This window comes from Sardina pilchardus, chromosome 17 (assembly GCF_963854185.1).
Source record: "Sardina pilchardus chromosome 17, fSarPil1.1, whole genome shotgun sequence".
Taxonomy (NCBI): domain Eukaryota; kingdom Metazoa; phylum Chordata; class Actinopteri; order Clupeiformes; family Clupeidae; genus Sardina; species Sardina pilchardus.
This window is the reverse complement of record NC_085010.1, coordinates 14,129,778-14,153,777: the sequence shown is the minus strand read 5'-3', so window position 1 is coordinate 14,153,777 and position 24,000 is coordinate 14,129,778. Positions and strand designations below refer to the sequence as shown.

The 24,000-nt window shown below is 43.1% G+C and overlaps 3 protein-coding genes across 3 annotated transcripts in view; 1 reads left to right on the top strand and 2 right to left on the bottom strand.

The window, feature by feature from the left end:
* Positions 1-1,492, top strand: part of mpped1 (metallophosphoesterase domain containing 1) — a 48,300-nt gene extending 46,808 nt beyond the window's left edge. Inside the window, exon 8 of the mRNA XM_062518243.1 lies at positions 1,293-1,492. Coding sequence (XP_062374227.1) covers positions 1,293-1,414 — 122 coding nt within the window. The 3' untranslated portion in view covers positions 1,415-1,492. The remainder of the gene's footprint in view (positions 1-1,292) is intronic.
* A 6,088-nt stretch (positions 1,493-7,580) lies between these two features.
* Positions 7,581-22,944, bottom strand: LOC134062644 (EF-hand calcium-binding domain-containing protein 6-like). Its single transcript, XM_062518730.1, has 12 exons — positions 22,881-22,944; positions 22,413-22,531; positions 21,840-21,998; positions 20,751-20,906; positions 15,850-16,051; positions 15,361-15,552; positions 14,554-14,796; positions 12,738-12,950; positions 11,157-11,325; positions 10,063-10,238; positions 8,249-8,395; positions 7,581-7,952 (listed from the first exon to the last, which is right to left on the bottom strand). The coding sequence occupies exons 1-12, from the start codon at positions 22,887-22,889 to the stop codon at positions 7,830-7,832; spliced, it is 1,908 nt and encodes a 635-aa protein (XP_062374714.1). The 5' UTR covers positions 22,890-22,944; the 3' UTR covers positions 7,581-7,829.
* Positions 22,945-23,704: 760 nt separating this feature from the next.
* LOC134061719 (EF-hand calcium-binding domain-containing protein 6-like) overlaps positions 23,705-24,000 on the bottom strand; it is a 25,207-nt gene continuing 24,911 nt past the window's right edge. Inside the window, exon 16 of the mRNA XM_062517476.1 lies at positions 23,705-23,935. Coding sequence (XP_062373460.1) covers positions 23,705-23,935 — 231 coding nt within the window. The remainder of the gene's footprint in view (positions 23,936-24,000) is intronic.

Here is a 24,000-nt window from a genome sequence, read left to right as displayed (position 1 = left end):
GTGTATGGTGTGTGTGTGTGTGTGGTATGTAATGTGAGTGTGCATGTGCGTGTAGTATGTAATGTAAGTCTGTGTGTGTGTGTGTGTGTGTGTGTGTGTGTGTGTAGTATGTAATGTGAGTGTGTGTGTGTGTGTGTGTGTGTGTGCCCCCGTGCCACCGTCTGGGCTCAGCGAGGCTGTGTTTTCGAGGTTAGGCGGGCAGGGGCATCTCTAGCGGAACAGCGCGGCCCCTCAGAAAGCTCCAGATTAGAAACTAGATCAGATCCGCACACAGTCTCACACACACACACACACACACACACACACACACACACACACACACACACACACACACACACACACACACACACACACACACACACACACACACACACACGCACACACACACACACCAGCACCAGAGTAAATTTAGCTGCACCCATCTACAGGCGCAGCAGCATTACCATACTACCTCCACACTCTGCCCTCAAAAAGAATCAAAGCAGGTGTGAGAAGAATCGGATAAATTATCATCATTAAAAAAAGAACTTTAGAAAGCTTTTCTTTCTCTTTTCCTTTCTACTGTCATGTTTATAGATGTACAGTACAGTGCTTTCATCCCGACACACTAACACAATTCATTAGTGATATTAACGCATTAAGTGATGTTGTTCATTGATGTGCTTGATCATATCATGGCCATTTACAGAGACATAACATGTTTAAAATCTCTAAACAGGATGTCTCAGGGAAATGTTCTACAAAAGATATTAACTATATATATCAAATTATAGATTTCTCATAATAACACATGCTAGGCAGAACTTTATAATTAAGGGCTATTAACTCCTGAGTTTCAAATAGTTTAGTTACAACTTTTAGTTAAATAGTTTAGTTACAACTATTTGTTTTAATTGCTTGGATTAATTACACAATTTGTCTGTGATTAATTGCAATTAGTCACTTTTTCTTCTTAAAAAAAATGATATTTAAATACAATAATTATTTGAATTGGCTACATACAGTGACTTGGCAATATGCCTACATAGGTATCATAGCATAGTGTCAGAAAGGGAAACATAAACTCCACGAGGGTCAGAATGGGTTGCTCCAGTATTCCGATAGTGAGATTGTGGTGCTTCTTGTGTTTCTTGCTTTACATTCAGCTCTTAAGGTGCACTATGAATAATCTGCTAAATGAACATGAATACTTAGTTAACATATGTCTGTGTGTGTGTGTGTGTGTGTGTGTGTGTGTGTGTGTGTGTGTGTGTGTGTGTGTGTGTGTGTGTGTGTGTGTGTGTGTGTGTTAGGGTACGGCATGATGACGGACGGCACCACCACCTACATCAACGCCTCTGCCTGCACAGTCAACTTCCAGCCCATGAACCCGCCCATCGTCTTCGACCTGCCCAACCCTACACGGAGCACATGATTGGACCCTCAGACCCCTCCCCGACCCCCCCCATCCCCCAGCCCACCCGCTTCTCACCAATCAGGGCCCTAATGAGTGAACGGGTGGGTGTGGTCTTGTACATAATATCCCAGGTTGGATGGACGCAGTTGCCAGGGTCTCTGTCGGCCGATGCTTTCATAACCCCTAATTATTTTGTGTTGTGGATGTCCGTCCTGAACCCCCCTCTATCTGGACTGCAGTGGACCGCCCCGTAGCGCCTCGTCCACCTGGGAGAATGGACAGTCAGACCCTCTCTGTACTGATGTCTGGACTTTTCATTGCACTTCTATCAGCCCGACAATCTGTACTGTGCTTAGTGTGTGTACAGTGTGGTTCGTGGATGAATGTCTCTTTGTGTGTGTGTGTGTGTGTGTGTGTGTGTGTGTGTGTGTGTGTGTGTGTGTTGTTCTGGGTTCTCTGGCCTGCCAGAACTCAGGGAATGCAAGATCATCCCAGCATCCCACGTCTCTCTCTCTTTTGCTCTCTCTCTCTCTCTTTTGCTCTCTCTCTCTCGTTTTTTGCTTTCTCTTTTACTGATGACAGACTGCATGGAAATTCAGGGGTGCAGCAAGTGTCCTCTCTTTTACATTTCTCCCTCCCTCTCTCTTCTATCTCTCTTCTCTCCCTCTCTCTCTCTTCTCTCCCTCTCTCTATATACAGTGCCTATAGAAAGTCATCATACCCTTTTGAAATAGTTACTTTTTTTGTCTTACAGCCTGAAATCAAAACCCATTTTAAAAAAAATCTTTTCCAGTTTCATTTACAAATTTAGCTGTACAACATCAAAATAATGAAAAAAAAGTCAACAGTTCTGAAAATTAATAAAAAATTAAAAACTAGAATAACAGGGTTGGAAAAGTCATCATACCCCTGACTTAATACTTTGTAAAGCTTCCTTTTGCTTTCATTACAGCCATCAATCTGTTTGGATATGTCTCTATTATAGCTTTGCACACCTAGATAGGGGAATATTTGCCCAATTTTCCGTGCAGAAATGTTAAAATTTAGTCAAATTCTGTAGGGAATGGCGATGGACTGCTCTCTTCAAGTCAATCCACAGATTTTCTATAGGATTTAAGTCAGGGCTCTGACTTTGCCACTCAAGGATATTCACCATCCTATCCTTAAGCCACTGCTTTGTTCTTTTGGCAGTATGTTTAGTATTATTGTCGTGTTGGAAGGCGAATGACCTCCCCATCCTCAGCTGTCTAGGAGAGGGACGCAGGTTTTCCTCAAGAATTTAGGTGTACTTGGAAGCATCCATTTTCCCTTCTATCCTGACCAATTGCCCAGTCCCCGCTGAAAAGAAACATCCCCAAAACATAATGTTGCCCCCACCATGCTTCACAGTAGGTATGGTGTGTTTTGGGTGTGTTTGGGTGTGTATACTGTGTTTGGTTAGCGCCTGGAGCTCAGTCCAAAAACTTCAATCTTAGTCTCCAAAAAGTTCGATCTTAGTCTCATCTGACCATAAAAGCTTTTTCCACATGGTAGCAGAATATTCCAGATGTGTTTTTGCACTGAACTCCAAGCGCAATGTTTGGCGAAAACCAACACAGTACACCACCCAAAACACACCATACCTAGTGTGAAGCATGGTGGGGGCAACATTATGTTGTGGGGATGTTTCTTTTCAGCGGGAACTGGGCAATTGGTCAGGATAGAAGGGAAAATGGATGCTGCCAAGTACACCCAAATTCTTAAGGAAAACCTGCGTCCCTCTCCTAGACAGCTGAGGATGGGGAGGTCATTCGCCTTCCAACACGACAATAATACTAAACATACTGCCAAAAGAACAAAGCAGTGGCTTAAGGATAGGATGGTGAATATCCTTGAGTGGCAAAGTCAGAGCCCTGACTTAAATCCTATAGAAAATCTGTGGATTGACTTGAAGAGAGCAGTCCATCGCCATTCCCTACAGAATTTGACTAAATTTTAACATTTCTGCACGGAAAATTGGGCAAATATTCCCCTATCTAGGTGTGCAAAGCTATAATAGAGACATATCCAAACAGATTGATGGCTGTAATGAAAGCAAAAGGAAGCTTTACAAAGTATTAAGTCAGGGGTATGATGACTTTTCCAACCCTGTTATTCTAGTTTTTAATTTTTTATTAATTTTCAGAACTGTTGACTTTTTTTTCATTATTTTGATGTTGTACAGCTAAATTTGTAAATGAAACTGGAAAAGATTTTTTTTAAAATGGGTTTTGATTTCAGGCTGTAAGACAAAAAAAGTAACTATTTCAAAAGGGTATGATGACTTTCTATAGGCACTGTATCTCTATATCTGTGGTCAGGGGCAGAAACTGAATGTCAACTGGTACTGATCCCACCAGATTTATGAATGAACACATTCTCTCTCTCCTCTTCTTTCTCTCTCTCTCTCTCTCTCTCTCTCTCTCTCTCTCTCTCTCTCATTTCATGGTTCTACTCCATCCTGTAACTGTAAGTGCTTGACTGGCCTCCCAGATTTGAGATAACTTGGGATCTGAAGATGATGATGGTATAATTGTTTGAGCTAGATAGTTTTTCACAGGGAGTTCTATGTAATGTACAGTAATGGTCAATGTAACAGAAAAAAAAAATGAAAATACTGAATCAATAATGACTTCAAATACTTAAATGTTCTTTTGTCTGTAATTCTTGTGAATATATTTATAGAGATTTTTTTTGTCTGTAAGTAGTTGTTTGATTTGAAACGTCAGTGCAAATATGCGTATGTGGATGTGTGTGTGAGTGTGTGTGTGTGTGGACATGAAAAAACGTTCCCCCGTTTAGAGGTCATGAACTCTCTCTTCAGATGTCGGTAGTGTTTGCTAGAGGCAAGCACCCTCTAGACTGTACCTCAGAACCCACTAAGATCCCGCGGAACCTCCGCCAGAGAATCAAAGGCTCCCTGACACCCGGTGCGCTGCTTTTGCATAAAAAGAACGCATCGCACTTTGATCTGTGTACCCCCTCCCCACCACCACCACCACCACCACCACCTCCTCAGCCCCTGCCATAATTTATTTAACATTCCTCCCAGCTATCATTTACTCCTGTGTGTCTCTTAATTATGCCGACTATGGTCTGGCGGATGGGTGGGCTGCGGAGTGTCGATGGGTGCACACCAGTGAAGAAGAGGGGAAGCAGAGTTTACACTCGCTGTTGCCACCGCGCGCACAGCAGCCATGTGCCGAAACGTTATTTCGTCTGCCACTTGGTGTGTCATTTCCGCTGGACACGAACCCCCCCCCCCCCCCCCCCCCCATTTTTGCACCCTGCTGCACAAGGCGCATTCACACTATCGACGGCTACTCAAGATAAAGAAATGCTTGTTCTTGCTAACTTGTGTGATAGCTAACAGGTGTTTCATTACCTGCGGTGTGGCACACGGCTACTTGTAAACACACACTGTCCCATAATGGGGTTGAGGGAAACTTGAGAACACCCCCCCCAGTGTGTGGCTCTGAAGCTGTCCGGCAGTTCTAGCTAATGGCTGCAGCCACTCGAGCTGAGTATAACCAATTGTTTTTCGTTTTCTTTTTTCTTTTTTAACCAAAAAACAACCAACAGCACTCAGTGATCTCGAGAAACAGACATCTAAGTGAAAAATCACCGTAATTCTCCTTTATCAGTCTAGTTTTTTCTGGTGACTAGATAAGAACACAAACAGTAAACAGAAAACGTTTAGGACCCCTCCAGTGTAATTCACAAACAAATATTCATGTTAGAGTTTTAACTCTCCTTATCGTTGCTTTCAGAAGCTGGATGGTATTTTTTATTTTTTTCTCGGTAGCAACAACTGTCATTTCGGAGAAGTGAGTGCAGCAATTGAAATGTGCCAGTAGTGCTCGTATAACATGGTGGGCTACTGTGTTGACGTCACAGTTTGTGCGCGCAGCGGCCGATGCATTAAGCATAACACACATAAAGCGCCTTTAAGAGAGAGGTGGAGGGTGTGAGGGTGGGCAGAGTTTACGCTGGAGCCATGGTCATGGATGGCTGAGTGTGTCAGATGTGTGTGTGTGTGTGTGTGTGTGTGTGTGTGCCTCCTGCTCTTGGACAAACTCTGGAGCTGGGGTTGGAGAAGGAAGCTGTGGACAGACTGCTGCCACTGACTGAAATTTAACATCATTCGTCAGACAGTTTCAGCAGCGTGTATGCGTGTGTGTGTGAGTGTGTGTGTGCGCATCACTGTGTGAGTTTACGAGAATGTGTGCCTGAGTATGGAAAACTGTCGACGTGTGTGTGTGTGTGTGTGTGTGTGTGTGTGTGTTTGGGTGTGTGCGTACATGTATGCATGACTGTGCTCGTGTGCATCTTCCCAGAAAGATCGAAGGCTTTCCTCCCTGAGCCAGAGGGGAAAGAGCCGGAGGATACAAAAGTGTTATGAAAGAGAGAGATAGAGCGAGAGAGAAAGAGAGAGAGAGAGAGAGGGAGGGAGGCGAAAGAAAGCGAGAGGAAGTGAGATGAGAAGAAAAACAGCAAAAAAAGATAAACTGATGATGACAGACTGACAGCTGGGAGTCTTGGCTCTCCTTTTCATCTTTAAAAAACATTTTTTCTACGTGTCTTTATTTGTACGTCTGTTTGCCTTCGGTCAAACGCGGACGTTTTTTTTTTTTATTATTTCTCTTGCTCTCTTTTCTGTCTTCTGTATTTCTCCGCGCCTATGTTCTGTGTTTTCCTACTTTTCTTTTGAGCACTTACTGTCGGCGGGTTTTTTGTTGTTGTGTTTTGCTGGTCAGATCCTAGGGGCATGCTGTGCTGAATTTAAATAGTTTCTTTCTTTTTCTTCTTCTTTATCTTTTGCTATTTGTGTGACAATCTCTTGTGTTTGCGTGCCATCGACGTCGGAGATCGACTATTGAAATGTTTTCATTAATTTCCAGTGAACGATGTGAGATGTTTTCTAAAAGCTCTGTGTGCGGTGAAGGCAAAATGAAGTTGCTGTGGCCGTCCTCGGTGGGATTCGGGGGCCTACGAGAAGCTGTAACTTTCTTAACGTTCGACGCATCCAGTTCTCAGAGATATCATTTACACATTTACACAAATTAAATTAAACCTTATCCGTAATCTTGGATCACGTGTCTTCTGTCCTATCAATCTTTCTCTCTCTTTCTCTCGCTCTATTTATTTCTTTCGTATACATGCACACACGCACACACACACACACACACACACACACACACACACACACAGATACACTTACATATACTATATGCAGACCGGTCCCTTTTTCGTTTCTCCCCTCAAAGTTGGTTATTTCTCCCCAGATTCTATTTCTCCGCGGTATGCAAGAGGTGTGATGGGAGGAACTTTATCTGTGCTTCCCTCCTTTGTTCTTATCAAAGGGATCTGGATTTCATATCAATTATCTAAACACGGACAAAAACTTAATTTGCTGCCGCGAGAACCCGACACACTCTTTCTCTCTGCTCTCTCGCTTTTCCACACCTCTACACATTCTAATGAAATCCTTCGTTCAAATAATTACACAAGTAATCCTGGGGGATGGAGTATAATTTCTTTCTAGGCTGCCTTTTACTGTTCCATTAAAACAAAGTTTCTCCTCCACACGCTCTTCCCATTCTTCTTCCTCTTTCTTCCCTTTTTTTTTGCTTTTACCCTCCTTTCCTTTCCTCACCGCACTCCCTCTTTCTTCCTCTCCTCACCCATCTTTACTTTTCCATCTCACTTTTCTTTTTCCATTCTTCCCTTCTTCTTCCTCTTCTCCTCTCCTCCTCTGCCTCCTCTTCACTCTGTTCCGCTGCAGACGTCCTCTACTGTCAGTCTCTCTCTCTCTCTCTCCCTTTCTCTCACTCGTAAAAATAAGAAGAAAAAAAAAAAAACTGGAACGCTCTCGCAAATGACAAACGTCCCTCTGTCTCGCTGCCATCCCTCTTTCACTGCCTACCGAACGGAACAAAGGCTGAGTTTATGGCGTTTTAGGGCTGTTTAACATCCAAACGGCGCCACATGCGCCTGGAGTATTAAGGGTGTGTGTGGGGGGGGGGGGGGGGGGGGGGTGATGGAGACCGATGTATCAGTCGCTAATGCACTGTAGCAAATTTACACTCAAAAGAAGCCTTTTTAGAAGAAAAAAACAGCAAAGAGACGAGTCACAGCCATTCAGATGGCCTGTCATAGCGTTTTACTTAATCTGCAAAATATGGGATAGGACTGTTGATAATGAACATGTCTGTTTTTTTTGTTGTTGTTTTAAGGAGGTTTGGGGATATTGCCCCTGGCTAGATGTGGATAAATAGCATTAGCAGGAGTGGATATCACAGTGTGGGGCCTTGTCTATCAGAAAGCTGTGTGTGTGTGTGTGTGTGTGTGTGTGTGTGTGTGTGTAAGCATGCTGTATATCCGCTTCGTTAGCACCTGGAGACGGGATTGGCGCTCATCCCAGGAAGGTGCGGAGAAAATCGTTGTAGGATATCCTCCCACCCGCGTCTTTATCAAAGCAGGACGCGAGATGCAAGAACTCGTCCTCGGAGAGATTTACACCATGCTGCCGCAGCACCTAAAGCACCAACACCACCAACAAACACCTAATTACAAAACAACATCCCCCCAAACCAAATCTGTACAGTACAGGTCTGCATGTTGCCTCTAGTTTGTGTGCATGTAAAAAGGATGTGGGCGTTAAAAGCATGTGTATGTTTCTTTGAGTATATGATGCATGTACGTGTGTGTGCTTTTGTCTGTGTCTACAGTATACAGTATGTGTGTGTGTGTGTGTGTGTGTGTGTGTGTGTGTGAGTCTGTGTGTGTGCGTGTGTGTGCGTGTGTGCGTTTGCACGTAAAACATACTCTCACCTTCCTGAAGTCTGGGATGGTTATAGTCCCGCTGTGGTTGTGGTCATGCACAGCAAAGCTCTGTCTCATGGACTTCCAGCCCTGCTGGACCGACTCGCCCGTCCTCACGAGGGCCTCGGCACACTGATCACTCACAAAGGCCAAAGTCTGGACAAGATCAGCAACACAGATGCTCTCACATTAAAGCCACCACAGCTTAACAGAGTTTTCAGTAGGGTTTACTCTCAGTGAATGTTTTAGGAGAATGGAACAGCAAAATACAGCAATATAGATAGATAGATAGATAGATAGATATATAGCTGGATAGATAGATAGATACTTTATTGATCCCCAAGGGGAAATTCAAGAAGAATATAGAAGGGATTACTTTCGCATAGCACTAAATTTTAATACCAATGTGCCAATGAATTTGTTTCATTCCCACACGCTATTTCCTGTGTCATTATAGTACTGCGTAGTGTAGACTATGTTTATACAGGCAGGTACACTCGCATAGGCTCTTAAACAGAGAATTTGCAGTCAAAATGTGCAGTCACATCAAACACACACCTTACTTCCTTACTCTCACCCAAAGCTGCACAGCTTCCCGTTACAAATGTGCGAATGTCAGTTTATGTTAATGTATACCTGGGACAGGCGTAAGCGATACCTTTGCAGTTTGTACAGATAAACGTTTTTACTGTTAAATTAGTCCCAGCAGTGTTCAGCCTGCACAGCAGGTCCCATTACCTCCTGAGAGGCTGCAAACCTTTCAAGCGACGACAAGGCACTCTGAAGCAGCAAGCTAATGAGACTATTGCGATGACAAGATGTGTGGCATCTCTGAACACACTCCCAAATAGGTCTGAACAGGCACAGGCGAGCGAAAAGGGAAAAGCGAAAAATAAACTATTTCAATTTCTTCCCTTTTTGAAAAGCGAGTGAGTGTCTCTCTCATTTGCGTTGTCTCGGTGTTCCTAAGGGGAAAAGAGTGTCATCTTCCGCGACGTTTGTGGAGCTGGAGCTCGGCGGTCCCGGCCAGTGTTCGCGTGTGCTCTGAAGGAAGTCTGCTCACGGGGCCCTGGTGCCTGATGACGGCCAAACCGTGAGCTATCTCAGCGCATTTGTTTTTTTTTTTTTGGAAGGTCGATCATTGAGGGTTGCCAGATTTGTCCTCACCCACCCACTCTTAATGTGGCTTTTGGGGGTGGGGGTGGGGGACGGGGTGGTGGACGAGCGGGGGGGGGGCTCTGTTCAGCCGCTCCGTGGGGAGTCTCGCAGAACTAGCCCACCCCCTCGCTCTTTGTTCGTCGCCGGCCGTCCTCGGCGCCAGAAAAGACTAAATCTCCCAATTCTGTCATCAAGGAAGTGTCAGAACGGAGCCCGAGGGTGGGAGGTCCCTGCTGAGTTTTTACCCAATCTGGCACCCGCCCTCATTTCCCCCCTCCCTTCCCCTCCCCTCCCCTTCCTTCCCTTGCCTGCTCTTGGTGTGTCTCTCTAAAGCGGTCTTGTCAGCAAGATAGCAGCCATTTTATATGCCGTCTTTTACAGTAAGCCGTAAATGTGGCAAAAGTATTTTTTTTACACACTTTCTGCAGTTTTTTTCTACTCGTCAAGGTAAACACGACTGATAATAAACTCACAAATCATGTCCATGCACTCATATATTGGCAACAAAGTGGAAAATATTACACAGAGAGTGTGACCATTTTAATATCCTACCATCGTAACCGAGGAGTCACAGATGTTTCCCTCATAGCACCATGTCCTGGCTTTCTCTGTCATTAAAAAGGATATTTATGGGAGTGATTAAAGAATCACGTCTCCGTCCGTACCTGTTCGTTGAGTTTCAGCTGCACCGAGGCCTGTTTGGTCTGAGGACGCAGGAAGAGCACAAAGTGGCGCAGGAAGTCTGGGTAGGACAGCTGCCCGCTATTCTGGATGTCATACTTCACAGCCAGCTGCCTGAACTCCCGGTCTGTGAGATCGATGTGCAGCTCCTTCAGGATGTCTGCCAAGGAACCAATAAGGGTCACATTAGCCCAGACTGACCCAGAAGAGCTCGAGCAGCGTGTGAGAGCAGAGGAAGTCCCACTGCGGGTGCTGGTGATAGGCCAAATTTATAGTTTTTGGCCCTTGTTGTATGTACACATGTTCCTCCACTTGGATTTTCCTGGTCTTTTGGTATATGATATGGGTAGGTTTCATGAATTGAATACCACAAATATGATTTCTGTTGCAATTAGGTTTGGGTTGGGTGAAATGCTCTATTGCACGGACACCAGGTGTGTTGGTGTTGGTGGTACCCATGAAGGTGCGCTGGTGTTGGTGTTACCCATGAAGGTGTACTGGTGTTAATGCCCCTTTACCCAAAAAGGTGTGTTGGTGTTAATGCCCCTTCACTGTACCCATGAAGGTGTGTTGGTGTTAATGCCACTTTACCCATGAAGGTGTGTTGGTGTTACCCATAAAGGTGTGTTGGTGTTGGTGTTACCCATGAAGGTGTGTTGGTGTTGGTGTTACCCATGAAGGTGTGTTGGTGTTGGTGTTACCCATGAAGGTGGGCTGGTGTTGGTGTTACCCATGAAGGTGTGTTGGTGTTGGTGTTACCCATGAAGGTGTGTTGGTGTTGGTGTTACCCATGAAGGTGTGTTGGTGTTGGTGTTACCCATGAAGGTGTGTTGGTGTTGGTGTTACCCATAAAGGTGTGTTGGTGTTGGTGTTACCCATGAAGGTGGGCTGGTGTTGGTGTTACCCATGAAGGTGGGCTGGTGTTGGTGTTACCCATAAAGGTGTGTTGGTGTTGGTGTTACCCATAAAGGTGTGTTGGTGTTGGTGTTACCCATGAAGGTGTGCTGGTGTTGGTGTTACCCATAAAGGTGTGTTGGTGTTGGTGTTACCCATAAAGGTGTGTTGGTGTTGGTGTTACCCATGAAGGTGTGCTGGCTGATCTGGCCGCTGCACTGCTGGTCCTCCAGACGGCACCTCCGCTGTATCTCCCTCCAGCAGCAGCGCACGCGGCTCTGGATGCGACGCTCGGCCGCTTCACAGTTGAGCAGTGGGCTGGAGCTGGGACGCCGCCTCTGGGCCTGCCCCTGCTGAACACACACACACACACACACACACACACACACACACACACACACACACACAGTCAGTGTACTTTAACTCATTTAACGCAAACACACAGCCAGTCTTACATCACATTCACATCACAGCCAGTCTTACATCACAGTCATACATTTAACACACAGATACACCAGTCTAACTCACATTACACATTTAAAACACACACACACACACCGTGAGTGTATCTCACATCACACATTTAAGACACATACACAACCAGTCTAACTCACATTACACATTTAAAATACCCACCCCCCCAACACACACACACACACACACACATATACATAGCCAGTCTAATTCAAATCACATATCTAACACACACACACACACACACACACACACACACACACACACACACACACACACACACATACACACACACACACACACACACACACACACACACACACACTAGAAAATCACTGGCTCTGACCTTCCCTCTATGGCTACTCTTTATACAAAGCTCTGCAGGAAAAAAAAGGGGACAGCGCATCCTCGGGGACCCACACCACCCAGCTCAGCCCAGTAGAGGCGGAGGGAATCGGGAGAGGACTTGAGACATCGCCGGCCAGTGAGCGCCCGCCCCCACCCACATGGCACAATTCCACAACAGCGCTTTCCCAGCCCTGCTGCCTGCCATGAGGACATGAGGCAGGGGAAGAAGATCCCACAGCCTCACACTCACATTGACACTAGGCTGACTCGCCTGACACTGAGTCTCTAGGTCTCTGTCATACAGAGCGTCTAGCGAGCTGCAAATATGCGTTTAATGTACATGTGCGATAATCCAGTGTTTTTTTTTAATTATCATTATTTTAAATAGTCTACTTTTATATTATGTGTTTATTACTAATTATTACTAATTGTGTTGCTCTCTGAATTATTTATCTTTAACTCCTTAACTCATCTATGTTTAAAAAGCTAACTATGTGAGCAAAGCACAACAATTACAGTGTAATTATACTGTCTTGTACCACTGCAAATGGTAATAAAATCCATCTTCCTATCTGTTACATGGAAGGAGAGACACTTAAAAAAAAACAGTTGACCATATGACAGAATTTGAAGTCTTTCTGAGACATCTGCAGATGTGTAGTTCTTGCTCAAACATGTATTTTTATGAAATGTAACACCGACATTTTAAGATGCGAAACACAGACGGGGAGCAATTATATTCTTCTTAGTACTAACAAGGCGAACGTCATTAAAAAGCAACATTGGCAGCAAACCTTCCCCGAAGTAGAACAATTCAAAGGGGGGGGAAATAGATCAGGGTATGTTCAAAGGTATACAGAGAAAGCCAAGAATGTAAACTAGTTTTAAAAGCACGAGATGAGAGGATGTGAGGATGAGAGTGGTCATGTGACCAACTCCATACCTTGGAGCTTCGGGAGCCACAGGGTCCACTCCTGGGTCGTGGTGGGATGGGTGATGTCCGCACATCCGCAGGGCTCCTGGTCATATCAGGCGTTGGGGATGGAGAGGAGGAGGGGAAGAGACCGAAGTCTCCCAAACTGAAACACTTCAGAAAGGTCCGGTAGTCCAGATGGCCCTTCTCCGTCAAAGGAAGCTGCTCCCACAGCCACTCGAACTAAAGCAACACATCAAACTACTTAGCACAGAGACCTTAAATCATATCTATTAAAACTATCAGGTGCATCGCAAAAATACTATGAAAAAGTTACGTTTTTAAAAGTTAAACTTAGATTTTATAATCTAGAAACATTTTTTTTTTTTTATCTTGATTATCCTACAGTATTTTTGTTGATTACAGTTTGCAGCTCATGGAAATAAAAATATTAAAATGTAAAAAAAATAAAAATTCCAAAATATTAGAATAAAGAATGTATGATACAGAAATGACCTGAGATGAGCTCTAATCAGGTGATTAAGTCAAAACACCAACAATGGTTTGCTGAGCCTTTAATCTGTCTTTTCCATGACATTCAGATGTTTTAAGATGTACTTTTATATTCTACACATTTGTGGGTTATAGATAGATTATGGACATCACTGCATTTGGACATCTACCTACCACCATGATATACCAGTTGAGCTACTACAGCAATATATGTTTAATGAAATTTTAGGTACAGATTTATTTAAAAAAAATAATTTCTTCCTAATACATGAATATGAAAAAAAAAAAAAAAAACCCTTTAAGTTTTGTTGGGAAATATTTCACAGCAGGTTTTTGAAAATATCTGTAGATTTCTTTCTGAGATTTCACACACCAACATAGCACAGGTAAAAAAAAATGTACATAATGATCGGGAGCGGCCTGAGCTGAATAGCCATTGGATTTTGATTCATCACATTCAGCAAGTATAAGCATGCAGAGCAAGATGCCGGCGCCTCTGTTTACACACCCAAGAGCTTATGAGAGTGTAAGGCATGAATACAGTTAGGGATTTTAAGGCAAGCTTAAAAAGTGGATTTCTTGCTGTGCCTCTGTCTGTGTGTGCATGTGTGTGTGTGTGTGTGTGTGCGTGTGTGCGTGTGTGTGTGTGTGTGTGTGCGTGTGTGTGTGTGTGTGTGTGTGTGCTTACACAGACTACACTGAACAGATCACTTCTCCGATCCCCCCTGTATGTGGCAAAGAGGAGAGTACATCAGGCAGGCTAACCGGATTAGCCCCCTGTGAAGAGATTGCTAATTGCTGATGCTAGGTATTACACTAAGACATAAGCAAAAAGCCTGGATCAACTGAGATGGCAGTTCAGTCACATACACCTATTGGATTTCTTCTTTCTTATTTCCTTTCATTTCTCTCTTGGCCTCTTTCTGTTAATGTACTCCTCTTATTGGTGCTGGAACACACATGCAATCCAACACCATCGTACTGTACATCATGAGATTCTGTGCTACTGTAAGATTAAAAAAACTAATTTTGTGGAAGTCTTTATGAACTAATACGAAATACAAAGACAGCTAAATGCATAGATTTGCTTGATTAGCGTGTGTTCAGTGTATGTCTGTGTATCAGACGACATAGAAGTACAGTAATTTCCTCTGTATTAGCCGCATTGTGCATAAACCGCAAGACAGTGTTTTAAGGAAGTTAAAAAGAACAAAACCATATTAATACCAAATTAACTGCCCTCATGTACCTCATAGCAGAATACATAGCAAAATCAATGTATAAACTGCGGCTAATAGTTGGGAAATTATAGTATGCTTTACTGAACCCTTACCTGCTCAGGTAAGAGAACGTGAAGGTGATGGTCAGCGATGTCCCTGAATTCGTCTTTACTGATGGTACCACAGTTGGTTGGGTCCATGTCCACCATCTCCATGGCGATGGAGAAAAGATGCTCAGAGACAACTTGGCGCACGCAGTCCAAAATCTCACTGTCTGGCAGAGGCTGCCGCTGGGCAGGTGTGCAAGCTCTCGTCTCCACGATCAACTTCCTCTCTGGGGCCTGCTGCAGGGTTCCCTGGGAATTGTAGTTACAGTCAAGGCGCCGTAAACACCTTGCTCAAGCACCTGAGCTCCAGTAATCTACAAGACTGGGCAAACATGTTTAGGCTTTAACAGTCCATCTAAACACAGTCATTTTCCATCTATTCTACAACATTAAAAAAAATGACATTTTGATATCTTTGAAAATAGTCAAATTGATTTAGGTATTTTCTGTTTGCTACACTTTGTATGCTGTCAAATGATATGTTAAAATATCCATGTCATTTTCAAAAACATCCAGAATTTAGATAGATAGATAGATAGATAGATAGATAGATAGATAGATAGATAGGTAGATCTATATACTTTATTGATCCCCAAAGAGAAATTCAAGGTTTCAGCAGCTTAAGACACTACACACAACATACAGTACACTAGAACGATAATAAAGTAAACAAATCCACATGACTAAAAAGAACAGTAAAGTATACAAAAGCATTCACAGCATCATTCAAAAATGTTTGTGTAACACAGCAGTGTTAATGGAAGACCAGAAGATAATGAATAGATACTGTAGATAGACCAGAGGAGCGTGAACCTTGTTGCTGAGATTGAACTGATGCAGGAAGCTTCTCCAGCACACGGCGTTGTTCTCCCAGTCCAACACCAGCCGGTTGAGCAGGTACCGGTACTGGCGGTCCGACAGCCGAGCGCAGAAGTGCTCCAGGAGCCTTCGGAAGTCCAGCGAGGACAGCGTTCCGTTACCGTCACGATCAAACGAAGAGAACACCTGGACATCATGTCATACGTAAGGTTTGCAAGGGATTAGCAAAAACTGCCATTGCATACTAACACAGAGAGATCACTTCATATGGTTCAGTCTTGCATGCATATACAATATAGTATGTTTATGCTGCACCCACTATGCTAGACCCACCATACATATTTGATTTTGAACATGTGTGAACTAGTGAATGTGTACGGGTTTGTGTGTGTGTGTGTGTGTGTGTACATCTGTGTGTGTGTGTGTATGTGTGTGCATGTGTGTGTGTGTTTGTGCGTGCGCGGGTGCATGTGTGATCTCTACCTTGTGGAGTGTGTGTACTGAGGCGGTGACCAGCTCGCTGATTCTCTGGATGGCCCTCTCTGGGCTCAGGGTCTCCAGGCTCTCAGTGAGGGTGGGGGTGGGGGTGGGGGAGATGACCTCTGACCCCTGCACTGGTCCCAGTTCAAACGCCTGCAGGAAGCTCAGCCACGACAGACTCCCAGCAGCCACCTTAACCTTCAGACTGGCACAGAACCACACCAACGGGATGAGTTTGGGGGTGTGTGTATCTGATGTGTGTTGTAGGTGTGTGTATCTGATGAGTGTAGTAAGTGTGTGTGTATCTGACGTGTGTTGTAGGTGTGTGTGTATCTGACGTCTGTCTTCTCATCTGTTGTTCCTCATTGGGAAATGCAATTTTTTTAGAATGGTTGAGAGAACTGATTTAAAAAGCGGAAAGTGTTTGACATGTTGTTAGTCGCTTTGGTTAAAAATGCGTCAGCTAAATGTAATGTAATGTGAAGTAAGGTAATCTGTGTGTGTGTGTGTGTGTGTGTGTGTGTGTGTGTGTGTGTGTGTGTGTGTGTGTGTGTATGTGCGTGTGTGTGAGTGTGCGTGTGTGTGTGTGTGTGTGTGTGTGTGTGTGTGTGTGTGTGTGTGTGTGTGTGTGTGTGTGTGTGTGTGTGTTTATGTGTGTGTGTGTGTGTGAGTGTGAGAGAGAGTGTGTGTGAGTGTGAAAGAGAGAGAGAAAGAAAGAAAGAAAGAAAGAAAGAAAGTGTAAGCTGGTAAATTTTCCATCTGAGAAACATCCCTAAAGTTCAGAACGGGGGAGACGACCTCACAGTTAGACTCCTTTGTGTACTGTTCCCATTGTGTGTGTGGCCGGCCATTTGGGAAAAGGCCCTCGGACACACCTCTTCTCCCCCTCTCCATGCCTCTGATGAATTAATGTTGGAAACTGAAATGTATCTGTTTCATGACAAATGATAATACATCCATGTTTGGTCTTGAATTAATACTTGTAATGTGGGCAACAGCCTGATCACGCTTTCATTGCACTCTAATGTATGTATACATAATTGTAGAGTAAGAATTACACGGGAGAACTTCAGGTGGTAGACACACCCACATCCCACCCACAGGGTTGGGGGGTGACCTGCATGATAGTTTAAGGTTGAGAATTTCTCACCTCGGTCTCTTCTCTCACTTTCTCAGCTTTGGGCAAGAGGTGACTCTTCTCTTCCTGCTCTGCTCTGGTCTAGGCAAGAGGTCACACTGACCTCTCTGCCCCTTTCTTTCTCTCCCTCTCTCTCTCCCTGCCTTTCTCTCTCTCTCTCTATCTTTTGATTTCTTTATGGGGTTTGTTATGTTCATTATTTGATATATTGTTTTATCTGGTGTATGTAGCATTTTAACTTGGTAACTTGTTAAGGTTTAAGTCCAAGTTTATTGTTTGTTTTGAGGTTAAGATTACTTATCCTTTGTTCCTTTGTTCAAAGACAATTACTGATACTTTTACTCTTACCTAAGGCTCAAGGCCTAATAAATGGTTAATTCTCCTCGCTCAGTTTGCATATCTCTACAAGTTTAGTGTGCCATTCCAATCTCTGCCATAGTTAAACAAAATAGTTATTTGGTAATGTATTAGAGGTACAATACAATCTATGGAGTCAGATTCTTGGTGAAATTCCTAATACAATTGCCATCTAACTTCTCAGATATTTTTACAGTCCAATTCAACCTCATCGAAGCGCCGGACGTAGACAGAACACGTATAAAAGTGGGAAATATATTGTCGTATATTTTGCCCTACTTTACAGTTGGTGACCCCGACGTGATCGTTATGACGGGATGTACCTATATTTCTGAAATTTGGTGAGTAGAAAAACTTCTTAAAGACGTGTAGCAGAAAGCACACGCATAGGCCTACGCATCATTTTCGCTATCTCACCTAAATATTCAGAAACTTTGCTCTCTCCGTTATACGGAAATACGAACATGGACAGATGTAGACACGTGATAATATTTCTTTGTTTAATACATTAAGACAGAGAATGGCTGAAATTGTTGAAACTGAAGGCATTACTTCTTACTCTAGTGGGATAGAGATAGGCCTATGCAACTGGCGATTTTTCATTGAAATACATGCGTTACAAACAAAAAAACATGCAATGATGGACGGTGTTATCTTGTTACTTCTCATTATTTGCATTTATTCATTATTGAACACCGCGCAGTCATTGAAACCTTTCTCTGATGCGAGATATGTGGCTATCCCCAACAAAGCGATGTTAGAATATGTTGCTTCGTCAGAATTGTCGTTCACAGCCGACTCAAGCAACGACGTCTCTTCTAACACCACTGGAACAGCGCAAACAGACTGCGAAAAGGAGGCTATCCAACACATGGACGCAAACGACCCAAGCATTGTCTGCAACTCATGTGGAAAATCAGAACATGAGATGCAGACATGTTGGTCGACAGGCTTTCGAAAACACCGCCAACGCAGAGTCCAATCATCTAACACCTTTGCTTCTCCTAACAACCCACATGCCTCTGGACCCATCCATTGTTCTAGGTGTTAAGGCGCAAAATTGCTGTGTGTGTGTGTGCTTTCACTGAAGGACAATGTAATGATGCAGACTAACCATTCAAGACCATGGTAAGACAGAGTTTTATATTTTTAAACTGAACATGATAACATTAACCTATACTAATAATAGCACAGATAATTCCATGCAACAACCTGTAGCATTGTTCTCCCAAGGTGCTCTGATGGGAAATTTGTTAGTCAGATATTCAGACAGTGTTTTAATTTACTTTGAAGATAATGGTATTTGCTAGCTTGTTGTATGCTCATGTATAGTGAGTGTGTAGACTCTGTAAGTGTTGAGGCTTGAAAGCATTTAACTGTGCAGATGCTAGTAGCATGATTATTCTTCACACTTTTTGTTTTTCTTTATACTCACCGGTTAAACCAAATGAACGGTCACTGAACCAAAGAGTATCTGCTGAATGAATGTTAGGTTGGATCTCTCGTGACTAACAAATAATGCCCATATATATATAAAAAAAAAAAAATGGGAAATGCAATGTTGTAGATTGTTGCTTAGTATGACTACCACCTGAAATTTGAATGTCTGTATATGTCTCTGCCAAAAGGAGGCCCATGTGCAGCTGACTGTGTGGCAGACACATCATGCCGACATTCTTATACCAACTAAATGTTAAGTCTATTGTTGAATGTCCAGAAGTGATAAAGCACATACACACACACAAGTACATTTTCTATTAATGATTCAAATTGAAGAATTTTAACTGCTGGGATGAACTAATTTGCTTTCCTTTTAACTTCTATCATTTTATATACATTCTTTGATTATTTGATTTGATTTCCGTGATACATTTGTATTCAGTGTGCAAATAATGCCAGTAACAAAGATGATTTATCTTATGAAACATTTTTTTTCAATTTGAGATACACCAGAATGTGTTTAATTCCATTTATTTTGAAATTTGTATATTGGTTTGTTTGTTTTGCTCTTTCTCTCTTTCCTGTCTTTTCCCTGTATACATGCCCAACTCATCGAAAAGCAAAAGACTATTGATATTCTAATGTTACAGCAGACAGACGATACTCTCACGATTCTGCTCAACTCCAGATTGCTTTTACACAAAGAAGAATGTTCCACGCTACAGCAATGCTCACCTGATCCTGAGAACTTGTTTCAGACCGGAGAAGCTCGGTCAACTAATGTCAAAACTACTCTGAGAGATTCCTTCGGACACTATGGACAAATATGTGAATATGGATGACCAGCTTTAATTTTTTGACACTTATGAGATAATGACTTCACAGTGTCAATGGGGCGACTGTAAGCTGGTAAATTTTCCATCTGAGAAACATCCCTAAAGTTCAGAACGGGGGAGACGACCTCACAGTTAGACTCCTTTGTGTACTGTTCCCATTGTGTGTGTGGCCGGCCATTTGGGAAAAGGCCCTCGGACACACCTCTTCTCCCCCTCTCCATGCCTCTGATGAATTAATGTTGGAAACTGAAATGTATCTGTTTCATGACAAATGATAATACATCCATGTTTGGTCTTGAATTAATACTTGTAATGTGGGCAACAGCCTGATCACGCTTTCATTGCACTCTAATGTATGTATACATAATTGTAGAGTAAGAATTACACGGGAGAACTTCAGGTGGTAGACACACCCACATCCCACCCACAGGGTTGGGGGGTGACCTGCATGATAGTTTAAGGTTGAGAATTTCTCACCTCGGTCTCTTCTCTCACTTTCTCAGCTTTGGGCAAGAGGTGACTCTTCTCTTCCTGCTCTGCTCTGGTCTAGGCAAGAGGTCACACTGACCTCTCTGCCCCTTTCTTTCTCTCCCTCTCTCTCTCCCTGCCTTTCTCTCTCTCTCTCTATCTTTTGATTTCTTTATGGGGTTTGTTATGTTCATTATTTGATATATTGTTTTATCTGGTGTATGTAGCATTTTAACTTGGTAACTTGTTAAGGTTTAAGTCCAAGTTTATTGTTTGTTTTGAGGTTAAGATTACTTATCCTTTGTTCCTTTGTTCAAAGACAATTACTGATACTTTTACTCTTACCTAAGGCTCAAGGCCTAATAAATGGTTAATTCTCCTCGCTCAGTTTGCATATCTCTACAAGTTTAGTGTGCCATTCCAATCTCTGCCATAGTTAAACAAAATAGTTATTTGGTAATGTATTAGAGGTACAATACAATCTATGGAGTCAGATTCTTGGTGAAATTCCTAATACAATTGCCATCTAACTTCTCAGATATTTTTACAGTCCAATTCAACCTCATCGAAGCGCCGGACGTAGACAGAACACGTATAAAAGTGGGAAATATATTGTCGTATATTTTGCCCTACTTTACAAAAGAAAGAATGAATGTCTCCTGTACCTGTGCAGGAGCTGTGTGAGCTGCTCTCTCCCCAGGCGGCGGCCATGTTGCTGAAGCACACTCTGCAGGTCCTCCAGCCGCACCCTCCCGTCCCTCCTCCCCTCCAGACGGGACAGCGCTGAGGACAGCGCGCGGTAGTGACGCCTGACCAGCTCCCTGCACACAACAACCACAAATACACACACAAGTAGACACATAGACAAACAAATAGACAAACACACACACAAGTAGACAAACACACACACACACACACACACACACACACACAAGGAAAGGAGATACAAACACACACACACACACACACACACACACACACAGATTGGAATCTTTATCCATGTTTTCTTTCCCAAAATGAAAGTGATTAACTTTTTAAGATTATGATATAATATGCGGTAGCTTGACCTAACAACAATGGCATCAGACATAGTGTGAGACCATGACTTCAAGTTCAAGAATGCAACAGCGGGCTACTGCTAATAAATTGTACAGTTGCTTTGGATTACAGGTGCTTTGGATTGTGTTGAATGCGTTGACTGAAATGTGACGTTGGTAATGATGTGTAGCTTTAAAGCCACAGCCCTGCTCTCTAAAACCACTCTTAACTCCATACGCAATCTATCAAATGAATACAAATGAATTGGCTGGCACCACAGTGTACTAGTCTAGTGTACATCTAGTGTACTTAAGGTGCATTCCCACTGGGTCTGTTTAACTGGACTGTACTCGAGTGTGATTACTTCCCCCCTATTCCTGACCCAGCTGGTCACTGTTCACATTACATCTTTGCTTATGGACCCAGGTCCATTCATGTCATAAACTCTACCCTCTTTCTTACCAATATTACTTGGCTATGTAAAAGGCAGTTTATTTCCTGGTTATGAAACAGAAAGCATGCGAATTGCACCGGAGTACAAACCGTACCCCAGACCCCCGTTTTCTAGCGGATCCTGTCCTGACCCGGGTCTACACCAGCACCGGGTTTAGTAGACTGCATTCACATTAGCAAAAATCACCGAACCATCGGTCCAAACGGACTCGGGTCCGTACTAAACGGTCTAGTGTGAATGTGCCCTTAGTTTAGGCACTTACCCAATGTCCTTCAGCCCTACCTCTGTCTGGCTAGGTTTAGGACTGGATGAGTTTAATGCCACTGTGTTCACTGGTCCATAGAGATCAGCAGTAGGGTCAACCTGCAGCTTCTCCCGAAACTCTGAGAGCGTGAGGTAGCCTTTGTCAGTCTGGTCATATCTTTAAGAGACAAACAAAATATACATTTACATGCAAAAGTATCAAACCCATCACACAACTTAAGACATCACATGCACGCACGCACGCACGCACGCACGCACGCACGCACGCACGTACAATACAAATGATGGGTTGAGGCTATTTCACCATTTTGGGAGGTTATTTTAATTAACCCATTTTGGATTGTCTGGGTTGTGTTTGGTAACCCAACAGCATGACCAGCAAACTGTTTTGGACAGTGTAACTCCACTTCTCCACCAAATATGCCAGTTTCTGGGTTAAACTAACCACTCATTTTGCTGGGATAAGAGAACTCAGCATATGTTCTGTCCAATATTTAACCAGCACATAAAAAATGTTTCAAAATCATTTTTTTAAAGAGCAGAGAAAACAGAGCAGGAGAAATACTCAAACCTCAACCACAGTGCTTCAAGCTCCTCTGGTGTGACGGGAAGGCCAAATGAGAAAGCCAAGTTCTTAAAATCGTTCTTCAAAACAATTTGGACTCCATCTTCCCCATATTGACTCAGCTTCTACAGAAGGAGGAAAGAAGTCATATCGAAGGAAACATACTTGGAAACATTAAATGATTAGCATGCATGTATATACAGTATTTACAGAAGATTAGTTCACACTTCAGGCTACATCTTGATAAACAACATAAATATGTACTTCATCAATTTCTGATGTATTCCTCACTTTCTCCTCCCTAGGGAGAGAGGCCTTATGCCACTTTGGTCAATCTGTTAGTCAGGCAAACTTTTCCAGGGCAGTTCGCTCTTTATAGAAGCAGATTGAGTGTGGGTTTGAGAGCTGAACATAAGGTTCCCTAACAGCCCTACACATAGTACTTGACACTAATAATGATCGTGGCACCCATACCCTGGACATGTCAGGCCATCTGTAGATCGCATTGGTGACCAATGTCTGATGGAGCTGTTCAAGTCTAGTGAGAGATAACAGTCAAATATATAGTATGATCACACATATCACACATACACTAAAAACAGCTTAGATTATTTGTTGTTTACTATGAACCAAAGGAGTGGATTACATTTAATATGTACAGTACAATCAATCATATTATATAGACTATTATTATGCTAGCATGCTAGTAGCCTGAAATGTTGTGGGTTCAATTCTCAGCTTCCGCCGTTGTGCCCTTGAGCAAGGCACTTGACCCCGAGCTGCTCTGGGAACAATGTAACACCTTGTAATGTAATTCTGTACGTAAATCACTTTGGATTAAAAGTGCCTGCTAAATTTTGTTAAAATAAATGTTCTATTCTTTCTGTGCTCTCTATTATTGTGTTAAATGCTTAAAATGTAAAGCACTTTGAGCGTCATTCTGTGTATGAAAGGTGCTATACAAATAAAGCTTATTACCTCCGCCCGGGAGGTTATGTCTTAATTGGGGTTTGCTTATTTGCAAGTCTGTTTGTTTGTTTATTTGTTGTTTGTTTGTTCGTAAGATAACTCAAAAAGTTAAGGATGGATTAGATGAAATTTTGAGGAAAGGTCTGGAATGACCCCAAGGAAGACACGACTACATTTTGAGAGTGATCCGTACCACCGTCTTCATCCAGGAGGCGGTTATGTTCTCTCGTTTGGCGGAGGTCTGCGCTCTCTGAGTGCTTTCCTAGTTAATATTATTACATTATAAATGAAAAAGATTTACAAATGTCATCTTCTGCTCACTCTTTCACTCACCCACTGGCCGGCTGCAGTGCCAGCTTCCTGCCCTTTGACTGGACGGCGCTTTTGAACTCGACGTAGCTGAGCTTTTTGCCGGGGCCGAAGCCCAGCAGCCGCAGCAGGCGACTGTGCTCAGACTCCTTGGTGATGAAGCCCAGGCTGTTGTGCAGGTTCTGGTAGTCCCGTGCATGCACCAAACCGTCCGAGTCTTTGTCCATGAAGCGGAAAGCTGAGAAGAGACTCTGGAAGATAATAACGTATAATGTTCTTATTGCAATTAATAATGTAGCATATAGCACACGGTTAT